This window comes from Mytilus trossulus, chromosome 11 (genome assembly GCF_036588685.1).
Source record: "Mytilus trossulus isolate FHL-02 chromosome 11, PNRI_Mtr1.1.1.hap1, whole genome shotgun sequence".
NCBI lineage: Eukaryota > Metazoa > Mollusca > Bivalvia > Mytilida > Mytilidae > Mytilus > Mytilus trossulus.
This window is the reverse complement of record NC_086383.1, coordinates 57,625,632-57,645,446: the sequence shown is the minus strand read 5'-3', so window position 1 is coordinate 57,645,446 and position 19,815 is coordinate 57,625,632. Positions and strand designations below refer to the sequence as shown.

The window sequence follows — 19,815 nt, the reverse complement described above, 5'->3', positions numbered from 1 at the left end:
CAAAAAATAAATGTAATTGCTGGCCTTTACTTTTTACAGAGCTTCGCCTCAAAAATTTGCAAATTAAATATTTTTTTATTAAAATTTTCAAATCGCTTGCTCGCCCCAATTTTTTTAGTCCAAAAATCTGTAGAACAAGAAATTAAATTGGTGTGGCCTTATCAGATGAAAACAATATAAAGATTTAATTGTATTTCAGGGTCAGACTCCATATGATGTAGCAGCAGCAGAACAAAGTAGGCAATATAAAGAAGTGATGGAATACTTACAGGTATATATAGTGGTAGATATGGTGTTGAATTGCAAATGCTTAACAAAAATATTTTTTGTTGAAAAATGAGCTGTAATGGCGGATACCGACTGTAGTGACAGAACAAATTAATGAATTCTTCAATGATGGCGATAGTTAAGACAATTTTGAGGGATTCGGTCCTGAATGTTTTTACAATATTAATCGTAATATACTTGCAAACCTGCCAATATTTAACTTTTCACCAGAGAATGACAGGGAATTCCCAGACGATCTCCAAAATGGATGGTCATGTCAGGACAGTGATGTAATTATTGCCCCGTTTACCGATGAATCTAAATTAAACAATGGTATGCAAAGCAATGAACCTTTGGATTTTTAAAAATTATTTATAAATGATGATATATATAAAGAACTTGTATTTCAAACCAATAAATTTGCCAAGGTAAAAACCAATGACGATGAAGGTCTGAAAGTAAAAAGCCGCATTAAAAAAATGGCAACTGGTCACTCTAGACGAAATGTATTACTGGATTTGACGGCAGATTTCTAAACAAGCTGACTTTATTATTAGTGAAAATAAATGCAATACATTGAACCTGTACAAAAGTGGTTATTGGTTTGTTGAGCCAGTATGGACTTTTGGAAAATGGTCATCATGTGTACATGGACAATTAATACGTGTCGCCAGAACTATTTACAGAACTTGGAGTATTAATTACTTATTCCTGTGGCACATGAGAAAAAATTGTTTGGGGGTACCCGATGCCCTGAAAAAAAACCAATCTGAAGCTGAACTTATGTGTTATCAATGCTTTTATTTTGATCAAAAAGTTTCCACCAGTAAATAAAACCAGAAAAGAACATTACATTTCAGGACATCTGTAGTAAATGCTCTCATTCAGAAGGCTGTGAGTACTCCCAGACCGCAAAGTTGCATTGTGTGTACCAACATGTTTTCAGGTGTACCATACACGCCAGAACTATTGAGTAATCCTCTTGCCTGCTGGTAAAAATTCTGCACGTTCTGGATAAACATTTGTTATAGTTGCTTGATCAGCAATTTTGAACATTTAATTAAGTAACATTCATTGTGTTATGTTCATACTGTTTAGTACAATTTAACGTGTTTTTTGTCCTTAATGAGTTTTTTTGACTCACCTGTGTAATACCTGCAGTATAACATGTACCTGTGACTTTTACAAGTTTTTTGCCAAATATTGTTACAAATATCTAATAATTACAAATGTTCTTGTTTTACAAAGTTTTATGTTTATTGAATTGTTGAAATATATTAAATCATAAAATTTTACCTTTGTATATCTTTATTTGCACCTGTACAGGTAAAAAATAACTGCAGACACAAACAAACACAAAAAATTAAAAATCTGAGTCAATTGCACAAATAATTCATATTTTGTTCAGCATTGCACAATGACACAATAAAATCAATGCAGCAGTCTCAGGGTTAAACACCAAGAAGCAATACATCCAATTTAGTTTTGGCAAAATTGCAGCAGTTCATGAGTGATACGTTCTTGTTTGAGTCTATTGTTTAATTTTCATTTCTGCTTTTCATCTTTAAAACTATAAAACTTGGTTGATCCAAAATGATCAGCAACACAGGTTTTGGCACACAGTTTCCATTAATCACAAATATTCTTGTTGCATTGCAAAATTTTTTGAAATTTAATAGTTCTACAAGTGAAATGAGTCAAGATATATTCACAGTGCATATTCCTCATTTTTCAGACTGTCATGTCAGAGAAATCTTCAGATGTTAGTGCTAAACTAAGGATAGAAGGTATTTTTTTTTAACTTTATATCATTATTATATCATGTATATACATAGTCGCTGGGCTTCCAAAATGTTGTATATGGCTTTTGTTGTTGTTGCTAAAACCTACATTTTCACACAATCCGGCTTGATGGTAGGAAATCTCTGATGTTCCAAAATATCATACAGTTGAACCAATAAACACATTGGAAATAAGATTAATAACTATAAAAGATAATAAACTATGGAGCTATACATTTAGCACCTTTCAAACATATGATATACACGACATAGTAAGTACCACCAAATATATGATATACACGACATAGTAATTAGTACCACCAAATATATGATATACACGACATAGTAAGTACCACCAAATATATGATATACATGACATAGTAAGTACCACCAAATATATGGTATACACGACATAGTAAGTACCACCAAATATATGATATACACGACAAAGTAAGTACCACCAAATATATGATATACACGACATAGTAAGTACCACCAAATATATGATATACACGACATAGTAAGTACCACCAAATATATGATATACACGACATAGTAAGTACCACCACATATATGATCTTCTTTAGAATGCTATAGTCAGATAGTACAAGCAATATTCTACTTTGCTAGAATTATTTCACCAAGAATAAGGTAGCCATTGTGTAGATGACATGCTGACATAATAGCTGTTAGAAATCAATAATTTTGTCTCGCGTGCGACTAAAGTCTAAGAATGTGAGATATAAGGATCACACTCCAATCATGGCATGACTCGGTGATCAAGGTCAAGTGGTCGATGTCAAGTCAGTATCTTAGATGCTATAAACAGTAGGTCAACTATTTTGATGTATACAATGATTGTAAGGTGAACATGTCTGTCTGGCAGTTTTCCACTGACCTTGACCTCATTATCATTGTTTATTGGTCAATGTTGAGTTGTTGTGTTAAGTCTGTTTCTCGAATCATGTACCAAATAGGTCACCTATATATGATTTATAGAATAGTTGTAAGGTGAACATGTTTGTCAGGCAGTTTTCAACTGACCTTGACCTCATTTTCATGGTTCATTGGTCAATGTTAAGTTGTGTTTTGTCTGTTTATTTGATCCTGTAAACAAAAGGTCAACTATATTTTTTATATTGGATGATTGTTAGAGGTACAAGTCTGTCTGGCAGGATTAATCTGACCTTGACCTCATATATATGGTTCTTTTATCGATGTTTTTGTCATTCTAAGGTATGTTTCCGGATACTATAAGCATTAAGTCATCTATATTTGATACAATGTATTTAAAATAAGGTATGTTGAGCATGTCTGTCTGGCAGAGTTCATGTTAACTTTTCATGTCAGGGTGTTTTGTGCCCAATTATATATGGTGTGTGCTTTTCTCATCGTTGAATGCCTTGCAGTGACCAATCGTTTCTTTTCTCCACTTATTTGAACTCTGGCGGATAGTTGTCTCATAGACAATCCTACCACATCTCCTTTATTTTATATTGACCTCAATTTTCATTGTTCATTGGTTCAAGTTTAGTTTTCTTGGTTAGGTCTATTTCACAGATACTTTTAGTAAAAGGTTAACTATATATTTTATGGAATGATTGTAAGGCTTACATGGCCGATATTTACTACCTGCTTGCAGATACTTGATTTTTCAATATTTTGAATGAACCTAATGAACTCAAATATTTTTGTCACACATTTCTCTCAAATACTGCAAAACAGAATGACTCTTTATTTGGTCAGCTGCTTGTTATTTCTGAGTATTAATGTGTTTGCACTTTTCTGATCGTCAGACACCTACTTCTTGTTTTCCAATACTTTGAGTTAAGAGTGGAGGTATGCTCAGTCAGAAAGCAAGCCCTTACAAATGACTGTTGTTGCTACTTTCTAAAGACAACAATGAGACTGATATTAAGGGGTCTTCATTAAAATTCATAGAATTTTTTAATAATTTGTCAAAATGTAGTTTTTAATCATGCTTTTTTCCAAAATATTATAAACAGTATGGGTCATCGGACTTTTTTTCACGCTACAGCATGTACAGGTTGTGCAAAATCGACAGATTTTCTATAGATTATGCATGGAAAATTCAATTTTGTGCGATAAAAAGAAAACAACACCATATAATTTTAAGATAAAATGTGAGAAGATAGATCTTATAACATGCTTTTAGATCAGAAGAAAAATGGGGTCGCCAAACATGTTTTCTTGCTTCATATTAAAATATATAAATTCACAACACTTTCAATTATAAAAATTACTTAAACGAGGTATTTCCCCTACTATCTTAGTTAAGTCTCTTATGTGGCAAAGTTGAATAAAAATGAATCAAACATTAATAATTTTCTATATCAATGAATTAAATACTACTCTCAAAATTTGTACATTTCATTAAAGATCTAGACCAATTGTTATTTGCTACTTCAAAATCCAAGATGGAGGAAGACACCCACCATTCTGAAGTTGCCTTATACTGCGGGAAAATGAAATTGGCGGCAATTTAGAAATTTTCTGTTTCTGTTTCTGTTTCTTACTTCCCATTGGAGTCAGAAATTAATGTCTTGAGCATGTGTCTTGTTATAATAGAAAATATAATTAAAATTATGCAAATTTTCTGTTAGTTTTTCTACTATTTTCACCAATAAACTTGCATCAAATAAATTTTACAGAAATATAAAAAATGATACAGACATTTTGTATCTGAAAGTAAAAAAAAACTATTTAAAGTCTAAAGATCTGTCACCCCATTTGAACTAAATTCCAAAAGAAAGACATTTTTTGACATTGTAGTTTTTTTTTTGTCTGAAACATGGATATCAACATGCATGTGAAACGAATGTACACAACATTTAGTGTGTTTCAATCAATTATTTAAATTATGTTCACTTGTAAATATTTATATAAAAGCATATAGATCTATAATGCAGCAAGAAACTCCCGCACCCGAAAGCGTCCTTCAGCTGGCCCCTAAACAAATATCTAATAACGCCATATGGTGCTAAGATAAAAAATATTCCTATTTGTTTGAAGTGTCAAAAAAGGGATGTAACTCGTAAATTACTTTTACAACCGCTTTGTCAGAAAATTTTGACTGATTGAAGTGGCACATTTGCCTATTACAGCGTATTAAGTGGCACTTTGACACTGGCCAGTTCAGAAAAAGTCTCACCACATAATTTAAATTCAGCATAGCTCAGAAGTTAAGAAAGAAATTTCAACTTCTTTGTAGAAAAAAAATTGCCTCGACGGGTGACAAACTTGTGTTTAAAGGCATCGTATTCTAATCATTACTTTTTATCAAAACAATTTTTATGTTAGAACTTATAAAAATATGCAGTTGTCATTTATAGCGTACATCATGCATGCTTTGGTTTCATTTGATATGAAACCAACTGGGGTCAGCTTTCCGACTGTGCTTAGCACAACATTTTTTTTTTTTTTTTTAAACCCACGTTCTCTCTTTTAAGGACTCAAGTATTTGGTTTTGTAGAAATGTAAATTGTTATCAGATCAACATTTATTATTATATCTTTAAATATGAAAACAATCTATTCTGAAGTGAGAAAAGATCATATTTACTTTTTGTTTTAGCCTTGGCAAAGTCAAGGCGTTGAGACTTGGGCCTGCTATTGGTGGTGTCAACAATTTAAAAAAAACGTGATTATTATAACAATACCAAGATGTGGTATTACCTTATGATTCCAGCAGTCCATTCATACTGTTGCTGTTGCATAATAGTTGATATATAGATGTGGTATGATTACCAGAAAACAAATGACGTAAAAGTAAAAGAACTATAGCTAGGTCACCTTACAGCCTTCAAAAATAAGCAAAACCATACCACAAATTTTGCTATTAAAGGTCTTGAAATGACAAATGTTAAATAATTCAAAGGAGAAAACTAATGGCCTGATTTATGTACAGAAAAATGAACCAAAAAAAACCAAATATGTTATACAGCAATAAAGGAAAACCACTGATATACAGCAACAAAGGAAAACCACTGATATACAGCAACAAAGGAAAACCACTGAACTTTATGCTCCTGACTTGGTGACAGGCACATGCAGAAAGATTACAAGGACACGGGGGTCACTTTCTATATAAAGGTATACACAGATATAATGCTGGTATGGGTCACTTTTTTGGAATGTCAAATATATCAATGGTGTGTTATTTAAAAATGTATATTAAATGGGTTGTGATTTTCTGATGATGCATGAATGGGTAGGGATTTTAGCATAAATCTATAAATGAATTGGGTGTGTTAATCAAACCCCAGCCGCACGTCTGTACCCAAATTTATAGATTGTCAAAAACAGTTGTCCCTTTTAGGTGGTCTAGAAAGAAAAAAAACCAGGTGAGGTAAAGGATAAATCGTGTAAGAATTAGAGAAATGTGTAAACTTAATTTTAAAAATAGAGTGAAGTTATAATGTTCTCCTATATGAAAAAAACTCTTTACGATAAAATATCTTTATAGATGAAATGGTTCCAACTGAAATAAAACTAATGGCTGACAAAAGATCTATTGATTTGTACCTCAAATTACTTGAGTCAGGCTCTGAGAAAAAGAGAGACATACGTTTAGTAGTTGTTGGGAAGAAAGGTGCTGGGAAGACATCATTGATTAGACGATTGTTTGGTGAAGACATTACAGATGTTACCAGTACAAATGGAATCGAAATTCACAAAATAAAATGCAAAGCAATGTCTGATGATGGCATATGGAATAAATTAGATGGTATGTTGCATAAGCTTAAATATGTTTCTCTTTTCTTAAGAAAGTAATTTATAACAGTTTTAGTTTCTAGTTTACATAACATATTTTTGAGCAATAATTTGGGTTGGTTTGGGGATGTTCAGTTCTGGAGGCATAGGTCTAACAAGATCTGATTCAAAGTTCCATTTCGATGATTTCAGGTCTTGAATATTCACAATTAGTTTGATGTGTTGGAAAATAGATGAGAGGCATTAATTGGCCAAATGCAAATCTAGTGCATTAAGTTGGCAACATTATGGTGAGTTGAATAACACCTGTATCACTCAGATTACAATTCTACCTTCACATCTAAGTTTGTATTTAGCCTATAAAATACTTATTTAGCCTTGAGAATTGAAAGGTCAGTTTCCCATTCATACAATAGAAGTTGATAAATTTGGCTTCATGCCATTTACCTTGTCCAAAATTAAGGTCACTTTATTGTTATTGTGATATTGTTATAGTACAAAAGAACCCTATATTCTGACCAATACTTAAAATTTTGTGCATCTTGATTTAATTCTTAAAAATCTGTTAATGTTGAGTTTTAGGGGTTATATAAGGTTATATTAAATTGCATATTTCTTTACATGATAGGTTTTTTTTCAGATATAAAAAAAACCTATCTGCTTGACTGTTATAGAAATAGACTATGCTTGCAGGTTATCTATTACACTGTCTTGTCTTTAGTTTACACCAAATCTGACAAATTATTATTTAGTTGCAAAATATTTTAAATGAGACCTGAAATTTTAAAAGTGCATTGAACAATGTTGAAGGTTAAAATAATCATATAAACTAGAATGAAGAAACATCTTGGTCCCAAAAAAACATCATCAACCAGGATATAAAATTCCAAATATTAATTTATCATTGTTTCTTATACTAATATCAGTTGAAATCTCAAGCCAGTTTTTTATGTTTACAATTTAGGTCATGTCCCAACAGAAAATCAATAAATATGACATTACAATGTACTCTTAGCACAAACACATAAGGTCACTGTGAAATATACAACTAGGGCAAGAAACATTCAGTTATACCAAACCAGTTTGACCAGATGTTTAGTTTAAAACCAGTTTTACTAGATGTGTCCTATATATTGACAATGTAAATGACATGAGGACCTGCATGGGTTTTTTAATATCTGTATTCTTTAAATTTTTATGGCATTTTCCTTTTAACATGTTTAATAGCCTTGAAAATAACTCTCATTCTGTAAAATGTTCATGAAAATGATTTTATTATATAGTCTTTTTGTTACAAGATTATTTATCAATTATGTACATTGATCATTATATTATCAGTATTGCATTACAGTTACTAAAGTTACCTTTTCAAGTTATTTTGCACATTTATTATTAATACTTTTGCACCACAGTATTCTCTTTATTTTATTTTATTGTTCATTTTCTATTTTCTCTATTTTTTTTTGCTATTACATGTATTCTCTATACTGTAAACCCCATTCTGACCCTCATAGGTAAACTTCTATTGTATGAATGGGATATAAACTGACCTTTCAATTCTCAAGGCTAAATAAGTATTTCATAGACTAAATACAAAATTACCTGTCAAGGTAGAAATGTAATCTGAGTGATATCGGTGTTTTTCAAGTGACCATAATTATGTTAGCTTTTACGCAGTATAAGCAAAGGTGAACAACATCAAATAGATAATTCCCCCCCCCTTTTAAGCATAATTAGATGTTATTTGAATAAGATAGGAAAACTGTTATACATACAAAAAATGTAGGGATGCAGATTGTCAAAGGACTTCCTATAAATCTTTATCTACCACTGACGGATATATACATGGTTTTCATCATCCTTGTGTCCGCAGTGACTGATAAATCTGCTTGCATAATCTAGTGTGTTTTCGCAGTGACTGATAGATCCGTTGTAACATACACTAGCGCAGTCCCGGTGACGGATATTTCGGGAAAATATACCACTATTAAAACCCTTTAGATTGGACAAAACTGTTGGGGAATCCCGAAATGAACCAATGAAATTCGGTTTAACAAATGAATAATCTTTCAACTCGTACATTCCTTTTTAACAAATTATGATGAATTTTACACGTTTTCAGAATGCGATTAAAACAATGGCGGACGAATGGGCTATCAAATTGGATAGCGAAAGTGAAGAATTTGAAGGATTTATGCAATTAGAAAGCAAAATTAGAAGTATCCTAAGGGATAGTTTAGTTTGTCGGAACAAGATTGTGAGTCTTCCGAGGCTGAGGAAGCCAAACATGGACAAATAATTTGAAAACTTTTTTTGTCCTTTAACAACAGCTTTCATGTTTGATAAGGAAAAGAAAGAAATTGATTTGGTATTTGTTTCATTTTTCAATAAATATACAATAAATACTGATTAATTAAACATTTTATTAGAGTACTCATAACACAACCTTAACAATTTGTGAAAAATTCTCCCACTGTAAATTTTCTCTGGTAGTTAACCTACATTTCAGCTGCAGTAGCTAATTAATCAGCAGTGTGTAGTAGTGAGCTGTAAAGGAACCTGTGGTAGATAAGAAAATATTGCACTTTAAAATGATGATTCTTAATTTTTTTCTATATTATCTTTAGTTAACAACTATAATTTTTACAGAGGAACGGGATCAGCCTTTCAACATAGCTAAAATGTTAAGTCCCCCCTTTTAGGAGTTATTGCCCTTTAATGATAATTGTAACTATTGTTTTACGCTTCTGGCTATAATCATGAAACTATAGTAGTTATAGAGTACCTGGAAATAGCAAAATTATCAGCTAAAGATCTTCAAACAAGTTGACATGTCTGAAATTTTTATACCCCCGCTTTGAAAAAAGGGGGTATACTGTTTTACCTCTGTCTGTCCTTCCGTCAGTCCATCAGTCCGTCAGTCCCTCCGTCCCATGAATACTTTTCGTCGCATTTTTCTCAGAAACTACAATATAAGGATTTCTGAAATCTGGTTTCAGGGTTTATATAAGTCTGCTACACCGTTTGATGCATTTTTCCGAACACTTGTATTATTTTACACATGATAACCAAGTTGAAAATTTTCGTCACATTTTTCTTAGGAACTACAATACAAGGATTTCTTAAATTTTGTTTCAAGGTTTATATAAGTATGCTATACCGTGTGATGCGTTTTCAGATTCATCACTCAACAACTTCCTGTTTACCAAACACTTGTACTATTTTACACATGATAACCAAGTTGAAAATTTCCGTCACATTTTTCTCAGGAACTACAATACAAGGATTTCTGAAATTTGGTTTCAGGATTTATACAAGTCAGCTATACCGTGTGATGCGTTTTCAGATTCATCACTCAACAACTTCCTGTTTACCGAACACTTGCATATTTTTACACTATTAAAATTATCCACTTGCTTGATCATCCTACTGCTTAAAGGAGTTATTGCTTTTCAGTGAAATATTTACTTATTTATGTTTTATGACAATATTCATAATAGATAGAAAGAAAATGTTTATCAAAAATTATCAGCAAAAAGATTTATAAATAAGTTAAAGAAATCATCGATCACTCCTTATATGAGCTATTGGGCATGCCCTTTATTGAAGATTTTTATACGAAAAAAAAAGATGAATCCACCAGAGACCAATGGCGTAGATTTAAGAAACTATAGGTCACCGTACAGCCTCCAACAATGAGCAAAACCAATATTGTATAGTCAGCTACCCATGTTGTTAGTTTTTGGCTTGAAAACCTTGAAAACTGTAATGAATAGAAAAAACACTAACCATGCTGATCAGCTACAATGACGATATGATCTACAAATAAGACAACATGACTGCAATCAACATTTGACTCATTAGATAATCAACTGTTGACATTTTGTAGTTGTTGTGACAATTTTTACTTTTTTTTTCTTTTTTGGGTGAGCTATAATCATGAAACATTGTAATGATAGGGATGTAGAAATGCTATGCTGGACTTTCTTGGCTCTTACATATTTGAATACCAGGACAAGTAATTTTTTGGTCAGGATTGCCCGTGGACAAGTAAAAACATACACTGAAGAAAAAATTCAAATATTTCAAAACCTATTTAAGATGTACTATTTTTTGTAATAGAAACCAATGTTCAACACATGAAAAACATATATTTTTTTTAAGTCAAAACATCAATGTTCATGACGAGAAGTATTAATTAAAACTGGAAATAGATTACTAACCAGAATAAGAAAAACAAGTTTGCAAACCTGGGTCTCATGAACATTACGGTAAATTTGTCCATTTACCCGGGATCACCTATAAGTTTTATTTGCTATCTAATTGAAGTGTCATTTTAATTTTTTTGGAATGAATTCTATTGAGATGTATAAATACCTGGTAAAAACACCAAGATTGGATAATCAAGACAAAAAGAATGAAAATAATAACGAAGAGTTGAGATAAATCGGAAAACAGAGGCAGAGAAAGACGTCTTTGTCTTTGTTTTTATTGACATATTTGCTTGTTGTTGTATTGAGTAAGATTAAAACACCATGTTGACTGCTGTACCCCTATTTTCATTACATTTTTACGTATTATGTTTGTTTGTTTTGTTTACACATCCTTGTCAATAAAATCAAATTTTATACGAATTTCATACAAGTGAGAGGTTGAGCTAGCTATAAAACCAGGTTTAATCCACCATTTTCTACATAAAAAATGCCTGTACCAAGTCAGGAATATGACAGTTGACATCATATGTTTGAAATGTTTCAGCTTTTGATTTTGCCATTTACTTGGAGACATTCCTTTTGGAATTTTCCTCAAAGTTTGGTATTTTTGTTATTTTACTTTTTATACGACCGCAAAAAATTGGTCTCACATCGTCTTCCGAAGACAATGGGTTTCTGGACAATAACTTTAGTGTAAGAAAATAGAAATCTATGCAATTTAGACGCAAGGTTTATAACCACAAAAGGAAGGTTGGGATTGATTTTGGGGGTTATGGTCTTAACAGTTTATGAATTATGGGCCAAAAAAGGGGTTCATATAAGAATTTTTGTTGTTTTCAGACACTAACTTGTGTTTAAATGTATGAATCTCTCTGAAATTATACCACAAGATTCCATACCACAATGGGATGGTTAGGACTTACTCTTTGGGGGGTTATGGAATTCAGGGCAAAACGGGGGAAAACAAGGGTTTCCTGGTAAATGGACAATTGAGACAGTTTAAAAGCAGTGTAAGGGAGGTAATCCAATTACATTTAAGGAACAATGTTGAGTATGTTTGATTACCTCCCTTACACTGTTTGTAAATTATTTATGAATAAATCTTGTACTTTCTTTCTTTGTCTAAATAAAATTGAGAATGGATATGGGGTATGTGTCAAAGCAACAACAACCCGACCATAGAGCAGATAACAGCCGAAGTCCACCAATGGGTCATCAATGTAGCGAGAAACTCCCGCACCCGGAGGCGTCCTTCAGCTGGCTTCTAAACAAATATGTATACTAGCTCAGTGATAATGGACGTCATACTAAACTTAGAAATATACACACAAGAAACTAAAATTAAAAATCATACAAGACTAACAAAGGCCAGAGGCTCCTGACTTGGGATGGGGTTAAACATATTTTTTTGAGATCTCAACCCTCCCCCTATACCTCTAGCCAATGTAGAAAAACAAACGTACAACAATACGCAAAGTAACACCCAGTTTAAGAGACATCCAAGTCTGATTTTAGAATATGAAACAAAAAGAAAATAAACAAAATGACAATAATACATAAATAACAACAGACTACTAGCAGTTACTGACATGCCAGCTCCTGCTCTCAATTAAAACTGTTTGAAAGATTTCTGTCTTCATCATATAAATATCAGGCACAATCCCTCCTGTAATTAGAAATTAGAATTTGATACCAAAGCAAACATATTGAATATAAATTCAAATCATATGACCAATTCTAAATTCTTTGACTACAGTTATTCTGAGTTTGAAACCTATTATGTGTCAAATATTTAATTACAATCCAAATTCAGACCTGTATCAAGCGATAATATTGTGTCCATTTTTGCCCCAACTGTTCAGGGTTGGACCTCTGCGGTCGTATCCAGCTGCGCTCAGGAAAGCAATTTATTATTAAAAAAAAAACACAAAAAAACCCAGAAACTTGAGTTTCAGAAGTCATGCTAAACAGATTTCCCCTGGATCTCCAGTGAAGAAACTTATTTTTGCACACTTTGTAGGAAACACCTACATCTTTGCTACCAAAAGTTAAACTGATTTGTTGGCAAATTAATAGATTAATAGGGAAACTTCATGATCTATACAGTCCGCCAAAAGTTAAGCACCACCTGTTTTTATTGCATAGATTTTTTTTCAAATTTAAAAAATCAATTATTCCACGAAAAAACGAAAACAATCATATAGCAATTTTGCTAATGTATACCATAAATAAACCAGATATGTAATTTTAGTCATTTATGAAGGTTCTATGCATGTAGGTTTTTCGTTCATAGAAATAGTGTAAATTACACAATTCAGAAACAGAATTTAAGTTTCACTGTGATTTTATTTTTTTACAACAATTGATCACCCAATATTATTAACATTTTCTACACATGAGCTTTAGTATGTTTGGCAAATTTAATTTCAACATTTGAGTCAATAGCAAGTGTAACAACCTCACTTCCGGTACAGTTTCATAACACGACGTTTCATTCTCGGTTCAAGCCATCAAGATTTAGTTTAGGAAATCTGTTGCATTAAACAACAAATACCACTTTAATTTTAAATCGACAAAGTATTGTGAAGGTGGATCTCTGTGATTGAGATTTCCGCCAATGGCATCTCAGACATGTTTGATAGGGTTTATGTATGGGGACATGGATGGCTAAAAAATAGTGTAAATGGCTGGTTGCTCTTTGAACTGGGTTAAAATCCTTGCTCTGTGTGTTCTAGCGTTGTCGTCCATGTACAAGGGTCTTGGCAATGTAGACGCAAGTATGGGATTATTAAAATGAGGGACTACAATGTTTTAAGGCTCCAAAATCTCTTCATGTCAGTCCGTTTATGTTGCCCCGCAGAATATGGATACCCAGCTTATAACGGTATAAGAAGCAACCCCGAACTGAAACACCACCAGCACTGAATGCAGTCCTTGTGCAAACATTATTTTTGGTCAAAGGCCGCTTTGTTTCCCCGCGAAATTTGATTTATGGCGTCTACTGGCAGTTTAAGAAACTGACTACCATCTGAACAATGAGTGTTTTGTCAACTTCTTATGTTCAAGCATAGATAGTCATTATCCCATTAAAACCTGACGGTAGAGTGCCTACCTGTAAGTTCAGGTCTCTATACACAAAGACTTGCTCTTCGGTTGCCTCTGAGAAGTCGACTGACCAATGTACGAGCACTAACACGACCACCTGGAGAAACAGTGTATTTGTAATCGCGCAGATGACCTTTGATAAGAGGTTGATTGACTGCTTTATTGGAGTTCAATCTTTTTGGTCGTAATGAATTTTCTTAGTGTATGTTGAAGGTAATTCATAACACCAAACATTAATATTTTTTTCGCAATAGTTATAAAAATATTGCCAGTTATATTTCGGTGGTGCTTAACTTTTGGCGGACTGTATATTATTTAGTGTCCATTTCGTCAATGATTTCAAAACTTAGTACATATACATTTTTACATGTACCTACTGCCTAGAATTTAAAACTATATATGTCTTTTATTAATCCCCTACCGTCTAAGGGGACTTTAGGTTTGCACTCTGTCTGTCTGCGTGTCTGTTTTCCGCACTTTCTTCGTCATGCTTGAAGATATTGATTTGACAGTTAGTATATAGTTCTATCATGACAAGTTAAAGATCAAATTTGAATTTTGTTTCGGTCTGATGATTTTGTGAAGAATTATAAATGGTCCTTGGACTTAGAAAATTCACTTAAATAATCGGTATTCAACATTTTATTTTGTCATGCTTGAAGATATTGACCTGATATTTGTTATATAGTTTACACCATGACAAGTTATAGATCAAGTTAGAATTTTGTTCCAATACATTCAATGTTGAACCAGTATGGAACTGTGTCATCCGTCAGTCCAACAAATCAGTTTTCCACACTTTTTTTCTTCATGCTTGATATTGGCGTTATGGTCCTTGGACTTAAAAAAAATCACTCAAATAATCAGTTTTTCCGCACTTTCTTTGTCATGCTTGAAGATATTGATTTGAAAGTTAGTATATAATGTTATCATGACAAGTTACATATCAAATTTTAATTTTGTTTCGGTCTGATGATTTTGTGCAGAATTATGGTTCTTAGACTAAATAAAAATCACTCAAATAATCAGTTTTCCTCACTTTCTTCGTCATGCTTGAAGATATTGATTTGAAAGTTAGTATATAGTTTTATCATGACAAGTTACATATCAAATTTGGTTTTTGTTTCGGTCTGATGATTCTGTGCAGAGTTATGGTCCTTGGACTTAGAATATTCACTCAAATAATCACTTTTCCGTACTTTGTTTTATGACAAGTCACAGATCAAGTTTGAATTTTGTTCCAGTCTGATATTTTGTGCAGAGTTATGATTCTTGGACTTAGAAAATTCACTAAAATAATCAGTTTTCAAGATTTTTATTCGTCATGCTTGAAGATATCGACTTAATATTTGTTATTTGTTATATAGTTTACACCATGACAAGTTATATTATAGATCAAGTTAGAATTTTGTTCCAATACATTGAATTTTTAACCGGTATGGAACTGTGTATTGCCATGCAATACTCATGATACTCAAAGAATGCTTGTTTTTTACTGTTGGATATCTGTCTCATTGAATTGTTAACACCATAACTTCTTTTATTCATACACATTGATAAACATCACTTACATTGTGATACAAAACAAATTTAAGAATCATACAAGCTTTACAGTAAAATACTTCAATATCTATTGGGAAATTCAGGGCAAGTAACCTTTTTCTGGACAAGTAAAATTTAGTTTTACTTGCCCGGGGATAAATGCTCACAACAAATATTTCAACACCACTGAATGACATTATAGCCCAAAACACAAAAGAGTATGTGCCTTTCAATAAATTGTGTTACCTAATTATGTACAGACATGACCAAACTCATTAATCTGCAACGGTAGATGAATTAGCTATGATTTTTGACATTATTAAGTTGAAATAAATAAAATGTTGGTTCTAAACATATATCATTGTTTAAAAATGGCATACTAGATAATAGTTTATTATTAGCTGCATTAGCTTGGTTAAAAATATGCCCCAAAACTTTGTTGTAATAGTATTGTCTAGATAATAATCTCACTTCATTTGCATCCTTATCAAGCGTTACATGGTTTGATTTTAGGCAAAGAATGTGCTCATCATGTTTAGTTTTTGGAATGAAAGTCAGCAGAAAAGTAGGGACGTCAGCATTAAGACTGGTTATGTTGACTGATTAGACCTCTTATACAAGTTAAAATTAAAAAGATGATGCACATCACTTTTTGTCTTGCCTGTGATGAAAGTCGCAGAAAGCGAGACTTGGGGATTGCATTTCATGTGATGGTGACGATGACGACAGCCTCAACAACTGTTAAGTTTTCTGCTTAAGATAGTTTGATTTTAAGGCCCTGCCCCCTAGGTCATGGTCAAGTGAATTTGAATTAATTAGCAAATTTGAATATTAAGTTGTCTGCTTAAGTTAGTTTGATAGACACTACTTGCGATAGATCAGTGATATTTTGTATGAAGTTGCATTATACTATCAGTAGTTTATTATTACTTAATTATTAGTTAAAATTTGCAAAATATGGAGAAAATAACCTAAAATATTCAGAAATGACTGAAACCATGCGATGTCATTGCAAGTACTTTATCACCACACTCACTCATATTGGAAACCAAAATTTCAAGAATTTTCAAATATTTTAGATCAATAAGAGCTTCCATCTAGAAAACAACTGTTTACTTCAAATTTGAAAACAATGCATTACATGCTGTTTTTATAAAGTTCTAAATTTCCACTTACGTGGAATAACATATTTGTGTTTAACTTTCTTTATTATTTTTTTTGTAATTTTGTAGCATGTAATTGAGAGAAATCGAAAAGTAATCATGTACATGTGTGTACATACAAAAATCAGAGTAATCCATTATTAATGGAATACACAAAAATCCTTCAAGTAATCGATTATTAATCGATTACATTTGTCAGTAATCGTGCCCATCCCTGATTCAGTACATTAGAGACTCTGTCCCCTAGGTCATGATCCAGTGCTCTTTGAATTAATTAGCATGTTAAGTTTTCTGCTTAAGTTAGGTTGATAGGAATATATTTCAATAGATAATGATACTTGCTGTTACGTTACATTACTGTCTGTACATCTCAGTTTGTCAACCATTTTCAGGTCCTGTCCACTAGATCATGGTCCAGCGACTGTATAAATAAGCAATGTTGCTGTCCATCAGATTGTTTTTTATCAGAATTTTATGCCTACGGAAGAGACATATCTCTATGCCAACAGTTTATTTATCTATGATATGATATCTCACAGAATTAAGGAATATTATCATTACACTATTTCGTTTGTTATTTATAATAATCTTTTTAAATTGACATTTTGTCACATGCCTTTCTTTGGATATTATCTCGTATGCGAATTAGAGGTTTTCCAGCAGCAAAATGTAGATCAATGCTTCATCAAAATTGTGTCTTTTTCAAAATTTTCTGTGAATCTTTGTAAAATTTCTGATATACGTTTTAGTATAAATCAAACTAAGAGTTCCAAGTCGAATCTGGAAGCTAATGCTGCTATATCATGTGAAGATATTGATATACAATGTTTTGTGATTTCCCACGAGACAGCTATCCACCAAAGACCAAAAGACGAGGGTTTAATTAAACAATTACAACTCACTGTTTGCCTTCAAAATGATACAAAAACCACCCTGTCGCATAGTGGTTCAAGTTTATTTTATACTGGGATCTCACATTTTTTTAATATTATTGTAATTTTCTATTGATAGGAACCAATGGAGAAACTGAAATTCATGCAAGACTCTTGAAACCATTCAAAGGAACAATTGAAGCATCAGCAGAAGGAGCCCATAAAGCTGTGAAGGAAAACACACCATCAACAAGTTTTGATGAATCAGAGACAGTAACCCAGCAGCCTAAAATAATGTTACCTTCAGTTACCACTGAATCTGAAGTTGAACCTCCAGTAACCACTGAATCTCAAGTTGAACCTCCAGTAATCTTGCAGCAACGAAACCAAGCATTAGAACAAGCAAAAATGGAAATTGAAGCCATGCTTAAATCTAATGTTGATTTACATGACAAAGAGGAGTATGCCACATTATTGTTATGGGATTTTGCAGGAGATGAAGAATTTTACCACACACATCAAACTTTTTTATCACAAGATGCGATTTATCTTGTCGTAACAAAACTCAATGAGGCTGACGACAAAAAAGCAAAAGGTAATATATCATATACACTTATATGCGGCCAAGCTTAGTGAAATGTAGTGCGTGCGAGGTAATCAGTCAAACAAACTTTATTAGATTAACTCGTAAAGGAATGATCGTTTTCATTGGCCAATTCAAACCTTGGCCCTCACACCTGCGAAAATAGAACACGCGTACTATAAGTTGAATGGACTGATCAGTATTCACGTAGCCAGTCAAGGTTGTTATAACCTCCATCGTCATATGCACGTACATTATTGTGTTCTTGATTATCCCATAGCAATTCTAGCTTTTCAATGATACATGTATGTGCATGTAAAATTATATATTCACTCTGTGGACAAAGTTTTTAAAATTTTAATAACTTTCTTAAACTATCCTTGATTTCTACCAAACTATGACAGAAGCTTGTTAATGATCATAAGATAGTATCCAGAAATAAATTTAATTTGTAAAAGACAAAATTCCTGTTTTTCAGTATTTTATTGATAAATGGACTTGGTTTTTCTGCCAGTTAACATTACATTCACTCTGTGGTTAACGTTTTTGTCGAGTGAGCCTATGACTTTTGTCGCATTATTGTAGGGTGTACATGTCTAGCTGGCAGGTGTCATCTGACTTTGACCTCATTTTCATGGTTTAGTGGTCAAAGTTAACTTATTGAGTTTTGGTCTTTTTTTTATAATAATATATGCAATAGGTCAACTATATTTGGTGTATGGAAATATTTTATGATCTATAAGTCAGTCGTGCAGGTTTGATTTGACCTTGACCTTATTTTCACGGTACATTGCTCAGTGTTAAGTGTTTGTGTTTTGGTCTGTTTTTGTTAAACTATAAGCAATAGGTTATATATAACTATATTTGTTGTATGGAAGAATTGTTAGCTGTACGTGCCTGCCTGGCATGGTTCATCTGACCTTGACCTCATTTTCATGGTTCATTGGTCAATGTTTAGTTTTCTTGGTTAATGTTAGGTTTATGTGACAGTTGTAATAAAGCTTTATATTTAGGACTATCAACATAATATCAATGATTAGTAAAGAAGGCGAGACATGTCAGCGTGTTAAAATTTTAATAACTTTCTTAAACTATCCTGGATTTCTACCAAATTTGGACAGAAAACTTGTTTATAATCAAAAGCTAGTCTCTAGAAGAAAATTTTGTAAAAATATATTTCCTGTTTTTTAGTATGTTACTTATATATGGACTTAGTCTTTCTTCCAGTTAACATTACATACAGTCTGCAGTTAAAGTTCTTAAAACATTTATAAGATTCATAAGGTAGGTGAGACACTAGGTTCCGCAGAACTCTTACAAATTTTTGTTAAACAAATTATCCATTCATTTCTATGCTAGTAAGTAATTTTGTTTACTTCGAAACAGTGACAAATCTGCTGAATCAAATATTATGCTATATGAAAAATAAGGAAATCTGCTTACTGGTATTTTAGCTTTATATTCTGCATTAATTTAGACATATTCAAAGCAGATATAATAAACGCATCCAATAAGTTCAATACATTTGTGCACAAGATAATGCAATGTTCACTGC

At 32.3% G+C, this 19,815-nt stretch overlaps 1 protein-coding gene across 1 annotated transcript in view; it reads left to right on the top strand.

Moving 5' to 3' along the window:
- LOC134691346 (uncharacterized) overlaps positions 1–19,815 on the top strand; it is a 193,419-nt gene that overhangs the window by 142,769 nt on the left and 30,835 nt on the right. The window contains exons 3-6 of the mRNA XM_063551815.1: positions 200–271; positions 2,003–2,054; positions 6,534–6,794; positions 17,817–18,272. Of these exons, the coding sequence (XP_063407885.1) occupies positions 257–271; positions 2,003–2,054; positions 6,534–6,794; positions 17,817–18,272 (784 nt within the window). The 5' untranslated portion in view covers positions 200–256. The remainder of the gene's footprint in view (positions 1–199; positions 272–2,002; positions 2,055–6,533; positions 6,795–17,816; positions 18,273–19,815) is intronic.